The sequence below is a fragment of the Anarrhichthys ocellatus genome, unplaced genomic scaffold (genome assembly GCF_004355925.1).
Source record: "Anarrhichthys ocellatus isolate YVR2014 unplaced genomic scaffold, GSC_Weel_1.0 scaffold5, whole genome shotgun sequence".
NCBI classification, from domain to species: domain Eukaryota; kingdom Metazoa; phylum Chordata; class Actinopteri; order Perciformes; family Anarhichadidae; genus Anarrhichthys; species Anarrhichthys ocellatus.
Genome location: NW_022280035.1, coordinates 10,782,641 through 10,797,836, shown reverse-complemented (window position 1 = coordinate 10,797,836; position 15,196 = coordinate 10,782,641). Strand labels below are relative to the sequence as shown.

The window sequence follows — 15,196 nt, the reverse complement described above, 5'->3', positions numbered from 1 at the left end:
CCCCCCCCCCCCCCCCGCGGCCCAAACCCCCCCCCCCCCCCCCCCCCCCCCCCCCCCCCGCCCCCCCGCTCCGATCTGTCTCTCTCAATATGGCCATCCCTGCTCTACAAATCAACTCCAGATCCATGGAGCACATTCCAGCACCTTCTAATTGATTTCATGTGTGTACATTTGCCTTCCAAAAGAAGTTGTGTTACAGATGAGCAGCTAGATTCAAAGAAACCAAACGGCTTTGCTTTTGAATTCAAGGGAAACTTACTTGTTGCTGGTTTATTCTTTGCTGCATGACCGACTTAAGATTCTACACTGCACCACACATCCACACCACGCATATCTTTGGCTATATTTATGTCTAGCGGCCACACTACTCTGGAGTTTTAGAACCCCAAAAACAGAGGGGTTTGAAAACGCTACGACGCCGGGTTAGTTTGAAAAAAAGAATCTGCATTTTATCATGCTACCACTGCCCACATGCGGAGAAAGCAAGCTGTTATTGGAGCTATTTGCGAGCGGCGCGTCCAGCGGCATTATCGGCCGAAGCGGACATTTGAAGTCACGGTTTGCGGCTGTGAGTAGGGCCATGGATATAAAACAGAGGTCTTTTCTTTTTTATCAATGCTTTTTTTGTTCTGCACAACTATTGTGAAGTTCCTCAAAAAAAACTGTAAACGAACAAAAGCATAAATGCTCCCCAGTGCGACAGGGACTTCCAGCCACCGAGCAGAGTGTGACAATGGACAACAACGAAACTGAGGGGAAACGTGTAAGAGATGCGTGTTGTACAAATTTCTTAACCCATAATCTAATAAAACTTTGATTTTGAAGTGTTCACTTTGAAGTAAATTTGATGTGTGTGTGTGTGAGTGAGTGAGTGAGTGAGTGAGTGAGTGAGTGAGTGAGAGAGAGAGCAAGACCTGCAGTTTGGAAATTAAAAATATGTCCGTTTGAGTAAATAGATAAAGATTATAGAGGAATATCTTAAGTATCAAGCACAACCTTTTATTACTAAAGTCTACAGTAAATATGTTGTATTATCTGTAAATAAGTCACCAATCTACTTCCTGTTTACACCGGCACGCACATGCCCAGTGTACGTGAATAGCCATGTGATATTTGATTTTTTTTTTTAGGTGTGTTGGTACAGACAAAAATCATTTTGAAAACGGTGACGGAACGCCTTTGTAGACGTAGATCGTTTCTGTTTTAAAACCCCGTTTTAAAAGGGAAACGCATTAGTGTTGATGTAGACTTAGAGTGCATATACAAAGTGTAACAGAGGCCTGACTTCATGCTACACATTTCGTAAAAAGTTCTATATGTCTGTAATATTTATTGTTTGCCACACACCACAGGGATCAAGACCATTATCCAAATGCACACAGTCTCAGCAATAAATAAATAAATAATTGATATACAATTACTTTTGTTTCTAAGCATGCCTCCAACACTGAGCACATCCTAGTATTCAACCAACCCAATACCCTTGTGGATCATTTCTAGGCTGAGCAATAGAGCATGGATTCTATTAAATCCTGTTAAAAGATAGCAGTACCAATGGCAATGTGAAATAACTCGAATGAATGAGCAAATAAATGGGACTCTGTCTGGGTACAGTGGCAACTACAGGAGAAAGTGGAAAGGAATCCAGAACTGTTTCTCATTACCCATCACTTCTCCCCTTCGTGGTCCTCCATTGTGGAACTCGGGTCTTCCAGAATGTTTCAGGGAGTGAAAAAAAGAAAACAGACTACAGTATGTAATTAGACCCCTGAGGTCAAGTTTGAAGTGATTTCTCTGTGCTCAGTTTAGCTAGGATTTCAAAGCAAGAATCCATGCATTATAAATAACAATTAAAACCAAGCAAGGACCAAAGGGAAGAAAATGAGGACAGAGGGAAGTCGTTATTTTGAATGTTGTGCTGTATTAATTATTCAAATGGAAAACAGACTATTTTTTAACCAAATTTGGAGCATTTTAGATGAAAAATGTGGGAAAAGATGTTATAAGAGCGGAGAAAGTGTGATGAAAAAACCATCTAATGTAAAGCCCTGCTTGGGCCACTACTGGGGCCATTCAATGAACTTCTTTAATGGCCACACTGTGCAGTGCCCATCCAGTGGAAACAACCACTTAGCTTTGTGTCAAACCAAGCCACAGCCAAGCACTTTAACCAGCTCACAGTGCACATTCAATGTCCACAGGCTATTCAAGTTCTGATCCACAATTGCCATTTTCAAAGAGGTTGAACATGCATAAACAGCAGACGACTGAGTTGGAGTTAGTGCCTACTCTTGTGCCTGAAAGCCTTGTTTTTGTGTCACTGCACAACAAAAGGGTACAAGCTTTGACCCCGGAGGTAACCTGATGAGGCTCTGCAGGACGTCATAGGCCAGAGCAGTAAAAAGCAACGCAGTAAAAGACGTACCCTGAGTGAGGGTGATTGATGGACATAAAGATAATTGTAAATAGGTCTTATTGTGCCTTCTACAGAGCTCTTCCACACCCGCCCTGGAGTATCTGCATAGCACAGCTCTGTGCACCCATAGAGGAAAAGTCTAACCAGATTCAGCTGTTATGAAAACAGAATATGTGAGCCACAAAATGAAGGCTGGACCACATAAATTGAGGCATTCACTGCAACTGGGATGACTGTAAAAGCTGCTTTGCCTCTGTCCTCTCAAGCCAACGGGGAAAAAACTACCAAAGCTACAGAAATAAGGAGCGAATACAGCATGTTATTAAAGAAGGATTTGCCTCAGCTGAAGGATGAACTGTTGCAGTGATTTAATGAGAGTCTATCTCTATGAATCCCTCATTAGATTCAATCTAAAGGAGGCAGGAGGGAGGAATGTTCCTGGCTTGATAATTGCTAGGACTGACTCAAACAATACACAAATGAGTTGTCATCCACTTCAGATCTTAACAGATGACCTCTTTGTTCAGCACTGAGATCCTGAAACTTGTTTGTGCGATACATAAAAAAGGTTTCTTCTGAAAATCCAGCATGCACTACGAGGGATTTAACTCTCACAAAGTGCGATTGTACTACAAACAACTGGATATCACAATGGACTGGAAACTTAACTTTCAGGAGTTACTTCACTTTTACATAGAAGCTGAGTCAGAGACTACACACACCCTTCAATCTTGATAGTATTGTTAAGAACCACAGAGTACATCCAACTAGTTCACGGTCACACGCAGTAGAGTGTTGCACCAACACAGCTTACTGCTGGTCTTAAGCCAAGTCGGTCGTAACTTGGCATTCGAGTCCGACCTAATATCAACACTGCTAGCCAACAGGCAAAGTCAGATGGGTATACGAATGAACGTGCAGCGCTAAGACCGGGCTTTGTTAAGAGGCTTAAACTTGGTTAGAGCAACCGACGTAAGTTCCATTCTAAATACTGAGCAGTTTGGGCGAGGCTACAGTTCAAGATCGTGGCAGAAGATGCACATGCGCATCCCTGGCCAATAATCCAGACCCCGTTTGCCTTAGCAAGGAACAGTCATATTAAGCGCTGCCTACTTTGTATGCCCAAAACAATGGACACCTGAAAAACTCAACCCTGATGTGGCATAGTTCCACATCGAATCTGAGAAAAAGATGTGACGACCTGTTTGAACATATACATTGAGTATTACTCAGTAAGTATTTTTCAAAGCAACAATACTTTTGCTTTTTTGTATTTTTACAACATTTTTGTTTTATTCTACCCACCACTGAGCATGAGGGTTGAGAGAGTTAGTTACCCTCTAACAAGTAGAACTAGTGCTCAGTAGATTTGCTTGCAGTGTCTTAAACAGTGTTTTTCTGTGACACACGTCAAAATGGAAAATGTGTGCTTATGCTTATTGTGTTGACAAACACTTAAGTACAGTAGTCTTAATGACAACTAATTTTTCGACAGTCAATTCGAGAGGATGTTAATGCATTAAATGACCACACAGGTCCGTCTGTTTTGGGGCTGAAAATGGTTGATGATTATCTATTAGAATATATAGATTCTTGAATTTAGTACTATATGCTTTAGCTGTTTTTTATTTTGCTATGTCTCAGATCTAAATAGGTTTACACTGTATTTGTATATAATGTTGTATATGTCTTAGAATTGTTTGCCATATGTCCATATTTTTGCAACAACACAGAAAGCATGAATGTACAAAAACAAACTAATGACTGAGAGCCTTTTCTGTGACTAGCATAAATCCATGAAATTGTAATCGTATAGGTCTCCATAGGTCATAGTCTCCCCTCTGACCAGGTGTGGGAGCAACTAAGGGTCCCTGTGAATAAATAAATTCTCCAGTTGCGCGCAAAGTCAGCAATATCGGCAACATCCGATGCGTACATGAGGATGACCCGGTAAATCCAACAGGACCAACACACAAAGAGCAGCAGCTAAAATTGTACAAAAACGGACAATCGGAAGGGTCAACATGAGGCATCGGGTGGGGAGTTCACCATTAATGATGTTGAAGGAAAACGGGAGTCACAAAGCCTGTATTCTCATAGCTGTGCCAGGTATCATGCAAACGTTGCAACCCTCTGCAACATTTGAACAACTCTGTGTACGCTCTGTACGAAGTGCTATGTGTTCCTATCTAAAGACATGCCTTAATGTGCCATGTTCAAAAAAACAAAAACTCATTTCTAAGAGGCATCATCATATTAGTGACAGAAAGGGAAAACGGCAATGCAAGACTGATTATATCACCAACAATAACCCCATGAATCTTACAGCGCTGCATTGACACACACCCACACTCCCTATTTTGTTAAGGAAGCCGATCCGTTCCTTTTTTGGGTCTTAGGAGCTAAACAGGGTAAACAGCGATGTAGCGTACTGAAAACACCATATACAGTACACCCCTGCTATTCACAACCAACAAACACTCTTTCATCTGCGGTCTCACGCCTTCAATATGTGGTAACAACACTGAGGACATTTATGTTAATCTGGTGTTACCTTCTGGTCACAGTTGATTGCAATGCAGCGCAGGAAGTAGCAGGATAAAAAGGGGGTCTTTCCTGCTCCAACAGTCAAGAATCCAACCGTCTGCTATTATCATTTCACAAATATTTTCACAAGGTCAAGACCAAAATGCAAAACACCTGCACACACGTTTTACATTAAATCTCACTGAGAAGCCAAAGAATGTGCTCAAAACTGGAAACGTCACCTGAATTTACATCCACATATTTTATGCCTTTTTTATCCTATGCGACTCTGTGAGAAGACTCTGAATGGCAGAAGATCATTATGGGGATCATCTGTTACCTGATAAGAGTGCATGAATAGACAGCCTCAGGTGTACATAGTTATAATAACTGCTCCCCAGTGACCTCCACTTGAAGAAGCTGAAGAGGGCAGTCCAAGCTCTATTAGCTGTTGAATTTGTATGAGGGATGGTGAATTTTCCCAGCAGATGTTTTCAGTGACAGTTGTGAGGAAAAGGTAAAGCCAGGTCCCATTAAAAAGGTCAGGCAAACAAAGTGTAGGCTCCTCAGGAATTCAACCTCTTTAGCCTCTGACCCACGTTTACACTTTTCACCAGCGGGACTCTCCTGCCTCTAGAGGTTGCTGATGTACTTTATGTAAGCGCAGTAGTCATAAAGTTATCAACGGGGACGTCGTAATGGTATAATTCCAAACAATAAGTAAATGTGGACGACAGGACCATTTTGCAATGCAAAATGCAATTTAAAAATATACGAATGACTCAACACTGAAATATACGAATGACTCAACACTGAAATATATACGAATGACTCAACACTGAAATATATACGAATGACTCAACACTGAAATATACGAATGACTCAACACTGAAATATACGAATGACTCAACACTGAAATATACGAATGACTCAACACTGAAATATACGAATGACTCAATACTGAAATATACGAATGACTCAACACTGAAATATACGAATGACTCAATACTGAAATGCTATTTTCTCAGCTAAAATCTTAAACTGACATATCTAAAATAATGAAGCATTATATTTACTGCAATGTTAACTAGAACTGAAATAATTAGTTCATTGATTGTGAAGTCAGAAAATTAATCACTATTTTGATTTGGGTCGCAACAAACCGTTATTTTCACAATTCAGAAAATAGTGAACATCCCAGACCTTGTGTCATTTTTTTAATTACTTTCCTCTTTACCACAAAAAAAATCAAAGACAAAAGCAGCAAATTGTCACAATTGCTAAGCTGCAACTTTGAGATCTTTTGGCATTTATGCTAAAGATGACTTAAAATTAATAAATTATCAAAATAGTCGGCAATTATTTTCCTGACGATTGACTCTGTAACTGATTCATCGATTTTCACGCAAAATGCCAACTATTATGATGGTTCCAGCTTCTCAAATGTTAGAATTGAATGATTTACTTTGTCTTATTATTATGGGAAACTGAATATCTTTGGGTTTTAGACTGTTAGCTGGACAAAACAAGCAAGTTATTTTAACATGTCCCTTTGGGCTCTAGAACATTTCGGGGGGCATTTTTACAATTGTATTACATTTTGCAGATCAAACTATTAATTAGTTAACTGCTGAAAGAATCTGCAGATTAATCGATGACAAAAAGTAGTTAGTTGCGTCCCAAATTTTTAACAATCTTAAATTAAGCGAACATAAATTCCAATTCCATTCATGTTTGGTTATATTCCCTATTATAATCATGGATCATCAGCACTGAACTGGATTTTGTCAGTATGAAAGGGGCAACACCTTTAAGTGCCTCAATAATACTCTCCTCAATGCCAAAGATCAATAAGAAACAAAAGAGGTCTGTCCAATGTTAAACTTTTCACTAGTGGCCTTCTGAACTTCCTCTCACTAATACTTTCCCATTCATAAAGTCAGGCTGTGGCCCAGCAGTGATCCAGACAAATCCAGTCCAAGTGGCTGGCCTTAGGGCTTCCAACCCATCACTGCTACTAATAATGTACCACACATCTATCATTTACATCACCGACTCATTGTGATGCAACTATGCATGCAACTACGTATGAAACTATGTCAGCGACAGAGTATCAAATACTGACTCTAGAAGTTTATTCTGTTCACCCGCCCTCACCCCCAGCTCTTCCACTGGTCCCTCCCCCAACTTACAGTCACATCTAAATTGGATTAATGGTCTCCCTGTGTCCAGATGTTACATACTGATGGAGAAGGTGGGAGGAGCTTGCCCACTCCTGTAACCTCAGCTATAGCTTTCACTGTGAACAGCCTCCATGACCATCTAATGAAACTTACATAAGGCCTCCTAACACAGAGAAGGACAGGGGCGATGTTTTTTTAAAGACATTAACATTAGCAGCTGGCTTCAGTGGCAAAATTAAGGTTTTAATGTGTTACTTTTCTTTGGACATAGAAGTAAACATGGGCTAAAAGAGTGAAAGGAACTGTCAGATTGATATTACAAATATGTATTCATGGACAAGGCTGTCAGGTCTGAGCTGGACAGAACAGAGGACATGCTTGACTTTTTCCACTGTTTTACATCCACAATATAATATGATTGACTAACAATAGATTCCAGAATATGACAATAAATAGGCTGAATAGCATGTGTTTTCTGGTTAAACCTAATTTAGAATACTAGTTATGCAAGTGCAACGTTCAATATTGAATGTGGCAAAATATACATGCAGTAAAAAAAAGAAAAGGCAATTTTGTACCTTGAGGTTTCCCTTTAAGTGTTCAAGAAAGAAAAGGCAAGCTGTTCGCTCAACAGGTCTGCAATGCATTGTCACAAGAGCAATGGTGCATTTGATGTCTCATTATTACTATCAGGGATTCGGGAGTATGAAGGAACTCCAGGGACGTAACAGGATAAGTACTCATTTCACTCTCACACAGTACCTGGCTGTCACTAATAAGTTGTAGTTCCCAGCCAGCTACCGACGCTACACGTCGGGACACGCCGCGCCATCGAGATTACACCTTTACGAGCAGACACAACTGTTGTTTTCATGTGCGAGGAGCAACAGAAAACAAACATGAAAGCTGACCTGACCGAAGGCGCCATAGGTTTGATATGGAAGTCAAGCCGGCTGCTTCTTTTTTTTTTTTTTTTTTTTTTCTTTTTTTACAACAGCCCGTTTGGTTTGAACGGTAGCCATCAGCTGTGGTCATACATACAATATACATGAGGAATTAATGGATATACATGGGGGGGGGGAATGGAGAGGGGATATAGCCATTTTGTCGCAGTCAATCACAAATGGTGTCGTTTTGTGGAAACGGGTCGTTCGTGCAAGTGTTGCATTCTACCTGCTGGATATTCCAACAGTGAATAACCTTACTGTCTGCCATCCTTGCAGGCAGGCCCGTACTGTCTGCTCAGACAGGAGCCCTGCTAAAAAAAAACAAAAAACAAACGCAGCCTGATTTGACGCCAAAACAGTCAACGCGCTGCTTATTTCTGCGGTTCTTTCTCTGATTAAAGATGTTCCTAATTATCGACCTCTTCCTCCGAGGATACTGCTGTGTGTGTTATTGTGAAGGCAACCTATCTGCGGTGTTGGCTCCAACTCTGGTGAACACAGGCCTGTGCACGGATGCTTTGCAGGGAAAAAAAAAAAAAAAAAAAAAAAAAAAGTGGTCATGCTTTTCACAGGCTTTCTTACCTACGGTTGCACCGTTAGGAGATATGATCTCCAAGCAGATTATAAATCCCAAGTAGAACAACCTCATCGCCATCTCCTGAGCAATGCTCGGTGGCACTGCTGTTAGAAAGGAATAGAGGAAAAGTTGGCTGGATCTCTAAAACCTAACAACCCGATCGACCACCTCATCCGAACCCCTTCAATGGTCCGGGTGTGATTGTCCGTTCAGTTGCACCCTCAGCCCCTCAGCACGGTGGCCGCTTCAGACGGGCTTCAGCAATGAAAGGAGACTTGCATAAAGGCTGTAGGCGATGCAGCAGCACAGTCATGTAGATTTCTAATTGATTATAGGCGTTCAAACATGATGCACTGTGTAACCTCTGTCTCTCAGTGCTTGCTGGGGTCTCTTGTTTTCACCACACCATGCCACCAGAATCGTCCACACGTCCTCAACAACCGCAGCCGCCGGCTCCGTTCAGCTCATTCCGTGCCAAACTAAAAAGAAAAATTAAAAAGTAAAGGCGTTTTTTTTTTTTTCTCCCCCTCGGAAATCCGATGCCTCACTGTGCTTGTGGTTGCATGAGTGGATGGTGAATCTCAAGCTCCAGCACTGTGAACGAGCCCGTGACGTAAGCTCGGCTCCTCAACAAAAAAAAAAAAGAGGATAACTGAGCGGCGAGCACCGTCTGCGCATGCCCTAACACACCTCCTTTTATCCTATTTCATGCGCTTTCTCGTCAACCGTGGAGGTGGGAGAGAGAGGCGGCTCTCCCTGCAACTGCAGCTCTGGGATCAGCCATGTTGGCTCTAAATTTCAACAGGATCCTGATTTTTATTTCCCGTTACAAAATGAAATGATGATGAGTAAATGATAACACTGCAAAGTCAATTAAACACCTGCACTGACATGCTGCTTACTGAGTTGTTGAATATAATGTCTGCTTTTAAGGGTTTTTTCTCCCTTCCATCAACAGTTATTTCATATAACCTTTAGGCTACAAAACAGATTAAGTCAGAAAAGATAAACAAATATTTTCAAATAAGCAGACATGTTACAGCCTGTAATTGTATCTAGTCCAACATATTTAGTTATTGCTCTCAATTGGAATCCAACATATTACTTTCAAATTGTGATACCTGTAAAGAAATTCCTATTTTGGTTCAAGTTTTCTGACAGAGGCCTAACAAACATGCTTGCCATTAAACGTAAATGTAGCAATCTCCTTGGCTTTGTCTTCTCTCATGCTCACATGTTAAGAGTTGCACCTAGTTCAGAAATCAAGATAGAAAAGCACAAAAAGTGTGGAGTGCATTCTTCACTAAATCCTGCCCCCTAGTGGTAAATGGAAATAGGAATTGGGTATGATCGCTATGCAATGGATATGGCTACATGTTTTTGGATGAGCGTGTACAATAGTACAATAGTTTTAAATCTTAGGTAATTATCTATCCCAAAACAAATATGTTGTGTATTATATTACATTTGCTTGGTTGCCAAAAGCCAAGGTGAAAAAAACAACTAAATAATTCTGTAGATTTCAGATAAAGGCCCAATATACTGTACAGTATGTCCTCAAATCTATTTAATAAATAGTTAGCAATAAGGCAAACTATATTCCAATAACAGACACTGTAAGGGTTCACCTTATTCATTCATTGTGATGATTTTGAGTATGAAAACAAATGAACCACATGGATCTGCCTCTAAAAAAATTAAATAACATCAAATATGAAGAGGTTACCAAAGAAAATTGGCCCTTTCATGCAACTATAGGTGGAAGCTAAAGCGCAAACTTAATAGCGGAACTGTTTTGAGCTTTGAACACATGGTGTGTAATCATTGTGAAATTCTTATTTATTTAGTATACTCATAAACCATCCAAACCTGCAGGGGTCGCTGAATACTTACATTTCAGGGAGACACGTAGACTATAACTCATTTCATTAACTTAATTAAAAGAATCCAATCATATAATGTAATATTTACAAGGCACATCCTCTCTATAAAGTCATTTGGTTGTATAGAAAACATGAGAGGATCTTTGTCTCCACCGCAGCCGTTCTGAAACTGAAATGCTCGTAATTCACTCTTTCTGTCTATGACATTATGCAGTGTGTGTGTCTCATTTTCCCACTGGCATTTAATCATGGGTACTAAAATTTCCCACAACTGAGAGTAGCCTTGCTGCCACTGGTGTTAAGAATAAGCGTGCCTTTCAGGGATTTTCAGTGAACAGATGTTTACCCAGAGCCTGAATCACAGGAGAGAATGTGAAGTATGTTGAGAATCTGTGAAAAACATGCCTGAGGTGTCTGGATATCTGTTGAATCCACACATATTTTCACTCTGAGCATCAAAACAGAATAAAAACATGAAGAGAGTTAAGGGGAATAATAGTAAGTTGAAAAGGGGGGGGGGGGGGGGGGGCATTCACCATTACATGTATTTTATCAATGCTCCGATTCAAGTTTGCTTGAAAACACAATTTTCTTATGTTAGGAATTTTTTTTAAAACGTTGTATTTACATTGCTGGCTCTCCTGTTTGTCAACTCAGTAAATCAACATGATCCCTGGTGTCACCTCTTCCTCAGAATGCCCCCGTTGTGAGAGGAGGGTTGAGCATTGTCATCCAGGAGAGACAGACGCCAGCACGCTGTGTGGGAGACGGCTTGAAAGAGTGCCAGCGTAAACACTCCCAGACCACATGTTCTCCCAGGGCAGAGGGGCTGGCCTCTTTCCAGGCACATCTGCACACAATCCCTCAGCTTTTAGCAAGCCAGCCAAGGAGACAGAGAGGAGGCAAAGGAGAGAGAGAGAGAATAGTTCCCAGACAGGGAGAACCTGCTTCCTCTCTTACAGTGGTGTCAATGATGAAAGTGATGACATCGGCGTGAAACAATAAAAAGCAGAATCACGAGGTTCTTCTCCCTGTACGCAAAGTTAATAAAATAAATGCTGTGTGTGTGAGGGCTGAGCGCCACCTTTGTAACCGTATACGTCTATATCACGCCACTATAGACTCACATGCCAAGGTCTGAGAGAAGATGTATTGCTCCATAAATCAAGCTCTTGACTCTCACACAGCCTCGCTCTGCATCTGCACTGCATGCATGAAATACACCGCGGCTGTGATTGTTCAACTAATTTAATTCTGGCATGCTCCTTCTCTTGAAAAAAAAAGCATCATTCCAGCTCATACTATGCCTAAAATGTGTCTTGGTGGCTGCCTTTCAGTTTGCTAGTAAAGTGAGGCTTTGTGCATGTTTTCACAGAGAGGTAATTACTGAGCAAGCTATGCTGACAACACCTGAGGAATGTGGAGCATGCACCAGCAGCCTGTGTTCTCCTAACCCCCCCTCATCACTCACCCAAACTTACTTCTTCCCCCATCTGTAGGCATCCCCCACACAACCCACTAGCCAGAGCCCCGGTCCAACATAAAGTTTAGCATGACATTTTTACAGGCGTCTTAGATTTGTAGATAATGCAGTTATGCAGCGTTCTTTTCTGTGATATTTTGGTTGTTCTGCCAGAAAACATACCTCAGGTCTAGATTAATCTAGATTAAACTGCTCGATCAACAGTTTTCTACTGTAGTGTACAATTGCAATCACATCAGATTCATTTTTTTTATCCGTTAGTGGAGGAAACACCATCCAAAAACCCACAGCTCCCAACGGGCCCCATATGCCTGTTACTGGTGAATTCACAGTGTGTGTTGGCTGAGTCACTCCCCAAACTGTCCTTGAGCTGTGTGGAACTCACAGCCCATCTGGCTTAACACGCACACACATATCAAAACATTGCATAGATTGAAATGGGGGAGTGTAAAACTCTGGGTGACCTAATTGTGGGCTGAAAATGGACCACTAGAAAAAAAGAAAACGTCAATATCCAGCCGGAGAGAATGATGGCCATGCAGAATAATGTTGTGTTGATGCAAATGGAACCAATGCATCAAGTTTTGACATTGTGTGAATGTATGCGAGTGAATGACAGAGAGATAGAGGGAGAGAGACAGATAGAGGTTATGAATTCAGCTTAAGCTCCCCGGTCTGTCTGACAAGAACAGGACGGAATCCCACGTGCATCTAGATGAACATAAGCACAGTGTGTATAGGCATGCCCTCTGTCTTTCTATGCTGCTGAATTGTGCAGTTGTGTCTGTAATAAAGCTAGTTCTGATTATGCAAATGCCATGGCGAGAAACAAAACACACTGTATGGCTGAATGAACAATTGCATATGTTTTCCACACACTTGGGGTTAATCAGTCAGGGTACGCAAGACGAGACAAAGGGGTCAGGGGATTTAGTTGCCAAGCAACTTCTGTTGATAATAACTCTCTTTTTATTCATATGATGAGACTCTTCAACATCTAATTGACGACAACTGACGAAAAAGCAGAGGGATGCAAGATCATTTCTGACTTGGTTATACAGTTCTCAGAGGTTGTGTTTTCGGTTCAGTTTGTGTGTCTGTTTGTCAGCAAGGCTTACTGAAAAGACGACTGGCACAATGTTCATGACACTTTCTAGAAGGATGAAGCATGGACCAAGGAAGATCCCATTACATTTTGGATCCGAATCACAGTGCAGAAACGTAAATTACGTTTCCCTTTCGCTCTGTGCCCTTCTAGTTTACATCAGGAGTTCATTGTAAATTTGGGTCCGACCAAGAAACATAGAAATGTGGAAATTAGTAGAGCTGCAGTCATCCCCTAACATTATATAAGAAGTGTTAAAGAAGTAAATTAAAAGCTGAGTGCAGCATTTTAAACTCCACAGTATCACAGGCAAATAGAATACCATCAGGTATATGTTCAGGAAAGCAGCTTTTCACCGACATAAACATGTCCGGTGTATACAACTAGCTTCCACCAAAAGTAGCGTAATACAACAAACTTAGGACATTTAATTCTACTTTTGTCTCTTATCATATTAGATGTTAGAATGAATTGAAAATACACTACTGTTCTGATATGTTGAGGGATTCATCAATAATCACAGCGACATAATCTGTGTACGCTGAACATTTAAACCTCTTTGCCTATTTTCTCCACGTCTTTCATTTTTTTAAATGTATTCTTTATTTAAAGGCAGTACTCTATCTCATAGCGCTCCCCTGTTACTCACTGCATAACGGATAGCCAGGCGAAAAGAGCTGCTAACTAAGGGGAAATGTGTTAAGTGCACCATAATGGTCTACATGCTGATTCAAAGCTTTTCCACCTTTAGGGGATACATCTGCTTTGTTTGTTTAAAAGGACCAAAATAGAAGAGAATGCAAGTGTTGGCTTCAACCAGATATTCAGATTTAGCTTTGTTTTTCCTTTAAAATTGTATTTATAGTTAAAAGTGCTTTGATGCTAAACATATGACAAAGATTGTCTAGACAAAGTAATAAGGATGTGACATTAAAATATGTAAAATAACATGGTTTGATCATTTTGATGACTTGCGGATGAATGGTGTCCAGGCCTCTGTCGAGCCAGATTTGCTTTGGTGCCTTCCTCCTCACCTTGACTGAAAGGAACAGTGTGTAGCATTTAGGGGGATCTACACACAACAATGAAATATAATATTGCAAATATATATATAATGATTTCTGTAGTGTATTATCACCTGAAAATAAGAATCGTTGTCATTTTGTGACCTAAGAAGGAGCCTTTTATATCTACATGAGTGGGTCCTCTTCACGGAGCCAGCCACCATGTTTCTACAGTAGCCCAGAATGGACAAACCAAACACTGGCTCTACATAGGGCCATTCGCCTCGTCTAGGGCCACCGTAGCTCTACACTCCTGGCACACAGGAGAAGTTCCAATTGGTTGCAATCTGCAACCTCACCACTAGATGTCAACAAATGCTACACTGCACCTCTAACAAATTTAAAGTGTCCCCCAGATAAGCTCAAACTGGAAGGGTTTTAATCATTTTCTGGAGCTGAACCTGTGTCTATGCTTGGAGCAACATAAAGCTCACACTCCACTAAGAAATTAAACTTGGGTGGAATTGTAATTATGACAAAAACTGAGAAATAAGGCATTGGCTAAAAATATAAAAGTTGTCGTTTATGGCCGATTCAATAAAACTAGGGTGAAGTAGTTTATTTACACATCATTACGACATTTTGGAGAAATTAAAACTCTGTATTTATATTTGTATAAAAAAAAACATTTTCTCCGAAAACAATTTCCCAGATAGTTTAGTTGTTCCGTTGACTTGCCTTTAACTACAGCTTGGAGACAGGTTCTTACTTTTCCAATAAAAAAATTTAATAAATCAAAGGAGGGAAGATTTGCCACATGAGGATATAGAGTCGCAGTGAGTCATGTCTGTTTCCTTTTCACTTGTGCTATATTGCCTTGAGGGAGGAAAAATGTATGCGTTTGCCACTATATTATTTGCTCCAAGGTTATCATATGTGTTTATTCATCTATCTGTAAAATGTATGCGTTTACAACTACGTATATTCTTTTGGTTCTGAGTTTGTATTATACGTTTGCTCAGGTATCGTTATAATCTTACATTTATACTGGCTCTGTAATCTTTATAATCTT

The 15,196-nt window shown here is 40.6% G+C and overlaps 1 protein-coding gene across 2 annotated transcripts in view; it reads right to left on the bottom strand.

Annotated features, from left to right (window-relative positions):
* LOC116382133 (low-density lipoprotein receptor-related protein 1-like) overlaps nt 1–9,252 on the bottom strand; it is an 81,253-nt gene extending 72,001 nt beyond the window's left edge. For both annotated transcript variants that reach the window (XM_031844897.1, XM_031844898.1), the window contains exon 1: nt 8,655–9,252. In XM_031844897.1, coding sequence (XP_031700757.1) covers nt 8,655–8,727 — 73 coding nt within the window. In that variant the 5' untranslated portion in view covers nt 8,728–9,252. The remainder of the gene's footprint in view (nt 1–8,654) is intronic.
* Between the last annotated feature and the right edge of the window lie 5,944 nt (nt 9,253–15,196).